Below are 12,662 nucleotides of genomic sequence, written 5' to 3'. Positions count from 1 at the left end.
TCGGCAGGAGCTTGAAGAGCAACGTCACTGGGCCCGCCTCCACGCAGTAGAAACTTGCTGTGAGGTAAAAATTCAAAAATCACACCAAAATGGCGGGCGGAGTGTGTCACAGTACGGCACGTTTCTGATTGATTGGTTGCCGCCTGCTGCGAGCGACCAGACACTGGACACTGTTGACGTCACTTAGCTCCGGACATTAGCTCCGGACATTAGCTCCGGAAGTTGGCACAAATTGCAGGAAGTAGTATTCTAGGCAATTATATATTAGATATATCTAATATATAATTGCCTAGAATACTACTTCCTGCAATTTGTGCCAACTTCCGTGGCTTTGTCCGGAGCTAATGTCCGGAGCTAATGTCCGGAGCTAATGTCCGGAGATTAATTGCCTAGAATACTACTTCCTGCAATTTGTGCCAACTTCCGTGGCTTTGTCCGGAGCTAATGTCCGGAGCTAATGTCCGGAGCTAATGTGCGGAGCTAATGTCCGGAGCTAATGTCCGGAGCTAATGTCCGGAGCTAATGTCCGGAGATAAGTGACGTCAACAGTGTCCAGTGTCTGATTGGTTGCCGCCTGCTGCGAGCGACCAATCAGAAACATGCCGTACTGTGACACACTCCGCCCGCCATTTTGGTGTGATTTTTGAATTTTTACCTCACAGCAAGTTTCTACTGCGTGGAGGCGGGCCCAGTGACGTTGCTCTTCAAGCTCCTGCCGAATTTCGTCAAAAAAAATGATAATACCATTTACCAAAACTATATATATTTAGTTGTGAAGTGGTTCAGTGACATTTTCACACCAATTTTGAACTTTTGTTTGGTGTTTTCTCCATATACTGCCTATTATTTTTGTTCTTTCTTACTATTATTTATTAATTGTATTATTCTTACATTTGAATAAATAAAGTATATATGGATTCTAGACTCCCGATTCTTTAGAATCGGGCTGCCATCTAGTACTATATAAAGCTGAATGTGTGTGTGTGTGTGTGTGTGTGTGTGTGTGTGTGTGTGTGTGTGTGTGTGTGTGTGTGTGTGTGTGTGTGTGTGTGTGTGTGTGTGTGTGTGTGTGTGTGTCCAGGATTGGCATCTGCACCGTTGCAGCTACAGCCACAAAATTTTGCACAGTCACACGTCTGGACCCCGAGAGCGTCATAGGCTATGTTGTGAGGCGAAATTTTAACCCCGCGCGTTCCAATTCACCAAACAATTTTGCCCCTATCTACATAATGGGAAAAAATGAAAGGAAAAGTGTAGGAGGCAAATTGACAGCTGCCAGATGTGAACAAGGGGGACTTAAAGAATGAGAGCGATGGCGCCAAAGAGTATATACCGTACAGTTGCTAAGGTGGGGCCTCGACATGGGATACTCCATACACACGGGGATATGAACACACACAAAATGCGCCACACACTACCACGTGCTTGAACACATATTACCCTCAGCACACATTTCACCACAAATACACCAACCTCGCCACATAAAAGTCAAAACACAAAAGTCGCCACTCAAAACTCGCCACGCGCAGAACTCGCCACATGCAAAAACTAGGCTCTTGCAAAACTCGCCACAAGTGCAAAATTCTCCTCATGAAAAACTCGCCACACGCAAAACTTGCACACGCGGAAAAATTGCCACATGCACAAAAGTTGCAACACATGCAAAAGTTGCCTCACACAAAACTTGCACATACTCAAAAGGCACCACACAATACTCGCAACGCGCAAAACTCGCCATGCGCAAAACTTGCTGCACACAACTTGCTACACTAACCTGTCACATGTAACTCGACACACAAAAAGTTGCTACACGCATGTTGCTACACAAAACTCATCTCACAAAAGTCGCTACATGCATGTCGCCACACGCAACTCAACACACACAACTTGACAAACGAAACTCGCCCTAAAACACACACAAGTCTGGTATTATCCTTCAAAAATAAAAATCTGATTAATAAGCAGACAAACTACAACAATTGCACCATATAGGAAATACGGCAGCTGTCAGTCACATGACCTGTCTATTATGTGTATGTGTGAGCTAATATATACTGCCAGGGGGAGGGCTTCCTGTTGGCTGGGGATTTATCAGGCTGCCAATTTAGCTTACAAATACTGAGGTAAAAATACTGAGCAAATAACGTGTGAACGAGGTCTAATACAGGAGGAGATGACACAGGTATATACTATATACAGGAGATGACATACAGATGTATACTATATATAAGGGAGATGACAAACATGTATATACTGAAGTGATGAGGTGAAAAAGAAAAGGTGTGAGTGCAAAATGAGAGGAGTGAGGAAAAATAGTGGAGTGATCAGAAAATGACAGATGTGAGGTCGAAGTGATTTACCAACGATCACGACCAGCGATACGACCTGGCCGTGATCGTTGGTAAGTCGTAGTGTGGTCGCTGGAGAGCTGTCACAGACAGCTCTCCAGCAACCAATGATGCCGAGGTCCCCGGGTAACCAGGGTAAACATCGGGTTACTAAGCGCAGGACCGCGCTTAGTAACCCGATGTTTACCCTGGTTACCAGCGTAAAAAAAAACAAACAGTACATACTTACATTCCGGTGTCTGTCCCTTGCCGTCTGCTTCCCGCACTCACTGACTGCCGGCCGTAAAGTGAAAGCACAGCACAGCGGTGACGTCACCGCTGTGCTCTGCTTTCACTTTACGGCCGGCAATCAGTGAGTGCGGGAAGCAGACGGCAAGGGACCTGACGGACACCGGAATGTAAGTATGTACTGTTTGTTTTTTTTTACATTTACGCTGGTAACCAGGGTAAACATTGGGTTACTAAGCGCGGCCCTGCACTTAGTAACCCGATGTTTACCCTGGTTACAAGCGAACACATCGCTAGATCGGTGTCACACACACCGATCTAGCGATGACAGCGGGAGATCCAACGACGAAAGAATGTTCCAAACGATCTGCTACGACGTACGATTCTCAGCAGGATCCCTGATCGCTGCTGCGTGTCAGACACAGCGATATCGTATGGATATCGCTGGAACGTCACGAATCGTACCGTCGTAGCGATCAAAATGGCACTGTGTGACGGTACCCTTACACACCAAAAACGGGGAGCCGATTGGTCAGTTCTTAAGGGCGAGGAGGAATTGCACGCATGATGATGATTTTCGTAGAGAGGCTGGTGATCTTACCTCCAGATTTGGAAGAAGGATGTATCCCAAGAAATGCATCTCAAGGGCGTATCAGAGAGCCAAGCTGCAGTCACAGGGGTCTTTATTGGAACCCAAGAGGAAGATGCCTGACAATCATGTTCGATTTATTACGGGTTATAATACCCATTGGCCCCAGGTGAGACAGATCTTACAAAAACATTGGGGTGTGCTTACGACAGACCTACAGACATCCAAGGTTGTCAGTGAGTGCCCGCTCATTACGGCCAGGAGGGCACCAAACCTCAAAGACATTCTCCCCAGGAGTCATTACGCTAGACCTGTTAGGCTTAATCGGTGTGTGTCTCTGAGGGGTTCTTTTCCCTGCGGGAATTGTAATATTTGCCAATATATGCACCCTGTAAGAGAATTTCTGCAATCCTTTTGACTCATTGGAGCATAGACTTAAGGCATACATTAATTGTAAGACAACTAATGTAACCTATGCGATTGTGTGTCCATGCCCACTTGTCTATGTAGGTCAGACAACGCAAGAGCTACGTCGTCGTATTCAAAAGCATTTTTCCACAATTAATACGGCTCTGGTGGACTCTCGGAAAGGCAAAACTCTGACCTCAGTCGCCTCCCACTATTTGACTCACCATGGAGGTAGGTGCCTAAATACGAGGGTTGTGGGTTTGAGCACATTAGGTGCTCGGACAGAGGTGGTTCACTGGCTCAAAAACTTTTACAAATTGAAGCAAGGTGGATCTTCTTGTTACACTCCTCAGTGCCGGATGGCATGAATGAGGATCTCCTATTTACGGGATTTCTTGGGTAACTTACCTGCTTCTTTTTGAATTTCACTGATCTTATACTTCCCTCAGGTCATCAAGTTTATACCACGGCTGGTAGAACTATGTACTTTGGACACAGATTCACAGCAGATGCTGTGGACCCATTGGATTTGGAACTTCCTTTTTGACATCATGGCTCTTGTGATCACGGCAATATTATCGGAATGGACCGGATTTTATACGTCTTCTCTCAATATGGGTCCATGCATTGTGTCCGGATCGGCTTAATGTACCAATGGTTGCGAAGATTTTGTGGCCTATTACGCCAATAAACCATTTTCCAGTCAGCAGCGGACTTTGCCTTCTATTACACTCTGGATCTTGTTATGTGGTTATACTCTGTTTGCGGCATTGATATTCAGGAGCATTATAATAATATTCTTTGACCGTTTATTTTATTTATTTAATTTATTTTAATGTATTTATTTATTTATTTTTTCATTATTTGTTTTTTATTATTTAGTTTTCTTTATTTATTCATCCATTTTTTGTATTTATTTATTTTATGTTATTTTCTTCATTGATTTATGGGTGTCCATTTATTTATTTTGGTTTATTGTATGTATTATTATTGAATATGTGCAGTTTTCCTAAGTTCCATAGCGTTATTCTTTGCTCCTGCTGTAATCTTACTTTTCGGCTGCCTTCATCTATTAGCTTGGTCTGTTTTGAGTCACTTTTCATTCTATGCATGCGCCCTCTGGTGGTCAATTTTCTTTCCAATGCACCGCACTGACTATGTCTGGTGCATGCGCATTGGATTGCATGGGCAGAGACGTCTGCCCTTAGTTTTTGTGTCTTACATCACCTCCGGTTCCGGTTTTTCGCCGGCTAACCAGGCTCACACACCTGCGCTCACTGATGCGAGGATTATAAGGTATTTATACTTGGGTTTTGACATACCTCACTTTCCCTGACGAAGCCGTCCGTGCAACGGCGATACGCGTTGGGCTCCTGCCTCCCATGCTTTCCCCGCTCCCCTCCTCCTGGTTCTTCTCTCCTCGGGAACTGCACGCCTTGGCTCTATCTGCACATGTCAGCAGTCCACTTCACCGCTCCTAGTTCCTTCAGCATTAGTGCTGTGATCACTTTGGGGGTTATTCCCTTTACGTGGACTCAGGTAGATAGCTTATTTCAGCAGGCCCACGGGCACTTTAGCTCTGATCATGGGCAATTGACGCATTGTGTCCTTTTGACGTACCTTTTGCTTCCCTGTGGTTATTTTTGCATATTATTGCTCTGAGAGGTTTTTTCCTCATTATCCTACATTTAGGATCTTCTTGCTATTATCAGGGGTGTGCAGGGATTATTATGGTTGAGGTATGTGGCATTATTATGGTCATACAATGGTTTGACGTTTAATGTCGTAATTACGTTTATACATTCACATGCAATATTGTGCCATATACCTGTACTATTGTGGGGTTATTCACATGCGTGGGATGTGTAGGTTGGTCTTTGGTTTTTAATTGTTTTTAAACAGTGTGTCAATAAAAGTTTACCTTTTATATTTATTCAATAGTGGTGTGCATTCTCTATGGTGGTTTTCTTGTTCTTTTGAGGTCTTCCTCTGTCAGCGGTCACTGGTACCGCTCATTACAGGAATGAATATGCGGCTTCACTCTTATGGGAGTGGAGTCCATATTCATTAATGAGCGGTACCACGTGACCGCTGAACAGAGGAAGAGCTGCGGCACCCGGAAACCATGGGACAGGGCCAGGTGAGTATGTGACAGTCCTCTCTCCCCCTCACCCGCCGACCATGACGCGAGTATAAGCAAAGAGGGGCACTTCCAGCCCAAAAATCTCGGCTTATACGTGAGTGAGTGAGTGAGTGAGTGAGTGAGTGAGTATGTATGTATGTATGTATGTATGTATGCATGTATGTATATTTACATACATACATACATACACACACAGTACAGACCAAAAGTTTGGACACCTTCTCATTTAAAGATTTTTCTGTATTTTCAGGACTATGAAAATTGTACATCAAAACTATGAATTAACACATGTGGAATTATACACTTAAAAAAAGTGTGAACCACCTGCACACTTTTGGCATTCTCTTGATGAGCTTCAAGAGGTAGTCACCGGGCATGATTTTCACTTCACAGGTGTGCCCTGTCAGGTTTAATAAGTGGGATTTCTTGCCTTATAAATGGGGTTGGGATCATCAGTTGCGTTGTGCAGAAGTCTGGTGGATACACAGCTGATAGTCCTACTGAATAGACTGTTAAAACTTGTATTATGGCAAGAAAAAAAGCAGCTAAGTAAAGAAAAACGAGTGGCTATCATTACTTTAAGAAATGAAGGTCAGTCAGTCCGAAAAATTGGGCAAACTTTTAAAGTGTCCCGAAGTGCAGTGGTAAAAACCATCAAGCGCTACAAAGAAACTGGCTCACATGAGGACCGCCCCAGGAAAGGAAGACCAAGAGTCACCTCTGCTTCGGAGGATAAGTTTATCCGAGTCGCCAGCCTCAGAGATTGCAGGTTAACGGGCAGCTCAGATTAGAGACCAGGTCAATGCCACACAGAATTCTAGCAGCAGACACATCTCTACAACAACTGTTAAGAGGAGACTTTCTGCAGCAGGCCTTCATGGTAAAATGGCTGCTAGGAAACCACTGCTAAGGACAGGCAACAAACAGAAGAGACTTGTTTGGGCTAAAGAACACAAAGAATGGACATTAGACCAGTGGAAATCTGTGCTTTGGTCTGAGGAGTCTAAATTTGAGATCTTTGGATCCAACCACCGTGTCTTTGTGCGAAGCAGAAAAGGTGAAAAGAATGGACTCTACATGCCTGGTTCCCACCGTGAAGCATGGAGGAGGTGTGATTGTGTGGGGGTGCTTTGCTGGTGACACTATTGGGGATTTATTCAAAATTGAAGGCATACTGAACCAGCATGGCTACCACAGCATTTTGCAGCGGCATGCTATTCCATCCGGTTTGCGTTTAGTTAGACCATCATTTTTTTTTCAACAGGACAATGACCCCAAACACACCTCCAGGCTGTGTAAGGGCTATTTGACCAAGAAGGAGAGTGATGGGGTGCTACGCCAGATGACCTGGCCTCCACAGTCACCAGACCTGAACTCAATCGAGATGGTTTTGGGTGAGCTGGACCGCAGAGTGAAGGCAAAAGGGCCAACAAGTGCTAAGCATCTCTGGGAACTCCTTCAAGAATGTTGGAAGACCATTCCTGATGACTACCTCTTGAAGCTCATCAAGAGAATGCCAAGAGTGTGCAAAGCAGTCAAAGCAAAAGATGGCTACTTTGAAGAACCTAGAATAGAAGACATAATTTCTGTTTCACACTTTTTTGTTAAGTATATAATTCCACATGTGTTAATTCATAGTTTTGATGCATTCAGTGTGAATGTACAATTTTCATAGTCATGAAAATACAGAAAAATCTTTAAAATCAGAAGGGGTGCCAAAACTTTTGGTCTGTACTGATACTGGTACTGAGATGTGGTCTGTGATCCCCACCTGCAGAACCACTCCTTTATTGTGTGTGTCTTGATAATTGCCAATAATTTCCATCTGTTGTCTATTCCATTTGCACAACAGCATGTGAAATTGATTGTCAAACAGTGTTGATTCCTAAGTGGACAGTTTGATTTCACAGAAGTTTGATTTATTTGGAGTTATATTCTGTTTTTAAGTGTTCCCTTTATTTTTTTGAGCAGTGTATTATAGTCTGATGTGTAATTGACCAGCCAACTTACTTTTAGGTCAGTACAGACTCCGGTTATTTTCTTTCTGCTATTGTAACACCCCAGGTAACCGGATGTTACAGTGATGTTGCTTTCCCTTCGGGGAGGGTAATATCATGCTCAGAGGCAATGGAGTTCTCTTCACCAGGTAAGGCACCCGCATGCAACATATTTCAAATTCAGACCAGGAGGGAGAGGGGGAGCTCAGGACCCAGATTCAGGGGAGCTTCCCTCAAATATGGATATGTCCTGGTCTGGAGGAGGAGTTAGCCAGTCTGATAGAGACACCAAAGGAGAAGGAAGTCAGAGAGCAGACAGAGGCCTGGCAGCCACGAGGGAGCTGCAGCCTCTGAAAGGACAGATAACCCGAGGGGTTGTATGTGGTGGAGCTTCAGAGGAAAGGAGCAAAGAAGAGTTACAGGGCTCAGAGGGGAACTGTGACCGGGCACCCTCAGACCTGAAGCGCAGTACCAGGTACCCGAGGCTTTAGTGGAACTGTAGGACACTTGGCAGAACCGGAGGGCTGAGAACTTTATGGGATTAGCCCACATCACACCTGAGATGAAGCAGCACCTGAGGAGCCTGCAGCATGATAAGAGTCCCTATAAAAAGGCTCAAGCTGCCCATCATGCAGGTACCTGTCTCAGGACAGGGGGAATAGAGGACTCTGCAGAAAGCTTCAGGCAGCAGGGACTTCATATACAGCAAGCGCTAGTTGGAAAGGCCCACGGACCTCGACTGGAAAAAGGGAATATTCCATTGCCTCCAAGCCGGCCAGGCCATACCATCACCCGTGCCTGGTACCCTGGACTGTGGCCTGCTAACTACAGTAAACCAGGTAAAGACTTACAACTTGTGTCCTTTACTCATTTTACCAGCCTACACCAACATCGTCACACGTCAGGACCTCTGGGGACCCCACTTCACCTGTGGGAAACGTTACCATCATTGCTGTGACAACATCCCCCAGAGGACCCCTTTAACGCAGCGTCGGTCCCGCTATTGACCGAACACCACAGGTGGCGTCACGACAGACTCATTTACAATATCCCTTTAAAGACCTTTCCCCTTTGATTGGATGCCCAGGGCCACGGACCGGGTTGCAGCTGCCATGACATCCCCCTTAAGAGAGACAGGACCCGATGACAAGTACCCCACGGCCCTGGTAGGGTGCTCCACTATGCTCATGTGTTCTTTTAAGAAACTAAAGGACTTCATAGGGAAAACATTTTTGGCATACACTCTTCCATTTAGAGCCCTTCCAAAAACTGAAAGTTTAATTAAACTTCCTAAAACAGAATAAATCCTAGTTCAAGCCATAAGTAGGATTAAATTAACCTTATGAAACTGGTTAGAATTATTTCCTGGCTCTAGTTGTGGTACTACGCCCTGAAATATCATCCACAATATAAACATATTAACAAATGTACTAGAAGGGAGTGAAAGGTGGAGAGCAGACAAGCCAACAGGAGTAACGTTAGCATTATGGCTGGGGCCTGTAGTCGACAACTTGGTCATGAACTACTAAATGACCCCAAAGCCTGTGTGATCCATCTACGACACAGTAGTTAGAGGAATACTCATATCTTTAAAATAATGAAACCATGGTCAGTCTCTTGTTAACAAAAAAAAAAAAAAAAACACATTATTGAAGACAGTACTTTGGGGCGCTTACTAAATTTTCAGTTCTAGGCCTCATGTAGATGACTGTATAATTCGTACAAGTGCTAGAAAGGTGGAGAAGCTGATCAAACTCATTGGACTAATTTTCTCAAATGGAGAGAAGATTGTTATGCGACCCTAGCCTTACAGGTTCTCCTCATTTATAAAGTGGTGACTGATAATGTAGCATTCCCTAAACGCTGCAGTGTGTTCCTGTTCTCAAAAGACGCCCTGATGGAGGAGCATATGACCAGACCTGCCCATCAGTCTCCTCCAAAAATAACACTGCATTTCAGTTGGAGGTGACTGATGGACAGGTCTTGTCACTTACCATAAAACTGTGCAGTCAGTGAGAAGGCTGAACTAGGAGAACCTAGCATACTCTATTTTTATTATTATTTATTTATATAGCACCATTACTTCAATGGTGCTGTACATGAGAAGGGGGTTACATACAGGATTATAGATATTGATTACAGTAAACAAATTTACAATGATAGACTGGTACAGAGGGGCGAGGACCCTGTCCATGCGGACGTACATTCTTCGTATTAGTATTGCCACAAAATCATGTCCAACAGGTGAGGTCATGTCCCCAACACATTTTTTATCAGTAAGAAATATAAAGAACAGAACTGATTTAGGAAAAACTAAATTTACATAACCTGATCTGCAATACATGGCAGCAGTGGGTTCATAAGCAGAATACTAAATTAGCATATATTTATAATATAGTGCAGGCAGCAACTGGGAATAAACTCACCTCAAACTCTCGATTGTCATTGTTATATTGAACTACATCCATTATATATTCAGCAATAGTTTCTAGCAAGAACGCCATGTCCATTTTCGATCGTATAACCAGAAATTGACATAAACTTGGAAAAAAATTAAAAAAATGAAGAAGTTAGAAAGATATATATATATATATATATATATATATATATATATATATATATATATATATATATATATATATATATATATATATATATATATATATATATATATATATATATATATATTTCCCCCCTCCCCTGTAACTTAATGCAACAAGCTACTTTTGCTTACACAAAAAAAAAAATTGTCCTGGAGCACAAGTTGGCATGTATGCAAAATAGAAGCATGTTCACATAAGCCATTAAAACAGACAAATCCCAAAACAGAAACAAAACAAACACCCTGCTTTAAGTAAAATCAATAGTGCATAGAAATAACATGGGGTACTTAGTAAACGTCAGATTGTATAAAAAAAAAAAAGCCTCATTTTAAACCATCCCAAACCCCCCTCCCCCCCCCCCGCCTCCCGAGTCCTGTAGCTTCACCACTTTTTTAGGATCTGGGACTGAGTGAGGGCTTATTTTTTGCGTGCCAAGCTGCCAATTTTTTTTGGGATACCATTTTTGGTGTAGATTATAATAATCTTTATTTTTATATAGCGCTAACATATTTCTGCAGATCTTTACAGTTTGCATACATCATCATCACTGTCCCTGTTGGGGCTCACAAACTAAAATTCCCCATCAGTATGTCTTTGGAATGTGGGAGGAAACCGGAGAACCCTGAAGAAACCCACGCAAACACGGGGAGAACATACAAACTCATTGCAGATGTTATCCAAGGTGGGATTAGAACCCAGGACTCCAGCGCTGCAAGGCTGCAATGCTATCCACTGAGCCATGACTCGAGTAATGAGTATATTCGCTCATCACTAGATTTCCTCCGAGTATTTTTTGGTGCTCGGAGATTTAGTTTTTCTTGCCGCACCTGAATGATTTACATCTGTTAGCCAGCATAAGTACATGTGGGGATTCCCTGGCAACCAGACAACCCCCACATGTACTTATGCTGGCTATCAGATGTAAATCATTCAGCTGCCGCGCTGAAAAACTCCGATCACCAAAAAATACTTGTAGGATCCCCGAGCGTGCTCGAGAAATCTCCAGTAACGAGTATATTCGCTCATCACTAGTGTAGCCCTGATGATTTGATGGCCTGCTGAAATGTTGTGGCAACCAAAAATATAATTCTGTCAGTTTGATTTTATTTCTCGTTACGCCTTTTACTGACCAGAATTACTCTTTATATATTGATAGATTGGGCGTTTTTGAACACGGATACCAATTTTTTAATTTTTTTTTTTTTTTTGGGGGGGGGGGGGGGGGGGGAGGGTAATTATTTTTTAAAGTAAAAATGTTTAACTTTTCACTGGCTTAAATAGGCTCCATGGGAGACTTAGAAGCTGTGATCATCCGATCGCCTGTGCTATACACAACACTGCTTTGTGTAGCTAAATTGCTCATCTGCTATGAGCGCTGGCCACAGAGCGAGGTTCATAGCAATCCAGCAATGACAACCAAAGGGGTCTCCTGCAGACCCCAGGTTGTCATGCCAACCCATCGGCAACCAGCAATCATGTGACAGATGTCGATGGGCAAGATTTGCAACGCACTTCCAGCGCTGGCATGTTACATGCTGCTGTCAGATCGACAGCGGCATTTAACATGTTAACAGCTGTGGGTGGATCCCGATTCCATCAGCGGCTGTTAGGGTCACATGTCAGCTGATGTCTTTATGAAGTACCCTATTTATATGAACTATTGCCTTTACTCATTTACTAACAGCAGGGTATATGTTCATTTTGTTTCTGTTTCTGGGGTTTTTGACTTATTTACAGAGAAACCAGTCAGGACCCATGACTGCCCCAAAAGGTGTTTAATATGGATTTAATATGGATTTCTAATGCTGCAATCTGAAGAATGTACTTCTATCCTGAAGCTTTGCATAGGCTAGTGAGGCAGGACTCTTCTCTATGGACCAATCCTACCTTAGATCTTCTAATCACACTTTCCTGGAAGTGACTGACACCTGGCATACAATACTTGTTACAGCAGAACAGTTATGCAGATGGTCAATCACCCCTAGAGAGCCATGTTTAGAAACAGAAGAAGTTCAGATGAAAGACCAACCACCGGACTAGTGTCTCTGTCTATTCAATTGAGCTTTATTGGCAGGACCAAGTACATGTTAGCATTGCCAAAGCATATGGTAAAAATACGGGGGTGGGGGAGGGAGGTATATAGAGGTCCAGGGTATATCAGATTCCTTTTAGAGGATAGGGGAGGTTTCCAGGGTGGGGTATAGGAGTCCATGACATATCAGGCTCTCCAGTCGGGGGGATAGGGATATGTCCAGTGTTGGTGTACGGGAGTCCATGACATATCAGGCTCCTCTTAGTCTGTGGCAGGCACTGACATATTCCGCTGCGATGGCCGCTGCACTTTCC

General features: G+C 43.6%; 1 protein-coding gene across 1 annotated transcript in view; it reads right to left on the bottom strand.

Annotated features, from left to right (window-relative positions):
• The window catches only part of LOC138638398 (putative serine protease K12H4.7), a 116,529-nt gene that overhangs the window by 45,685 nt on the left and 58,182 nt on the right, over positions 1–12,662 (bottom strand). The window contains exon 5 of the mRNA XM_069727646.1: positions 10,140–10,254. Within this exon, the coding sequence (XP_069583747.1) occupies positions 10,140–10,254 (115 nt within the window). The remainder of the gene's footprint in view (positions 1–10,139; positions 10,255–12,662) is intronic.

The sequence above is a fragment of the Ranitomeya imitator genome, chromosome 5, assembly GCF_032444005.1.
Source record: "Ranitomeya imitator isolate aRanImi1 chromosome 5, aRanImi1.pri, whole genome shotgun sequence".
Taxonomy (NCBI): domain Eukaryota; kingdom Metazoa; phylum Chordata; class Amphibia; order Anura; family Dendrobatidae; genus Ranitomeya; species Ranitomeya imitator.
This window is presented reverse-complemented; position numbering and strand designations above follow the sequence as displayed.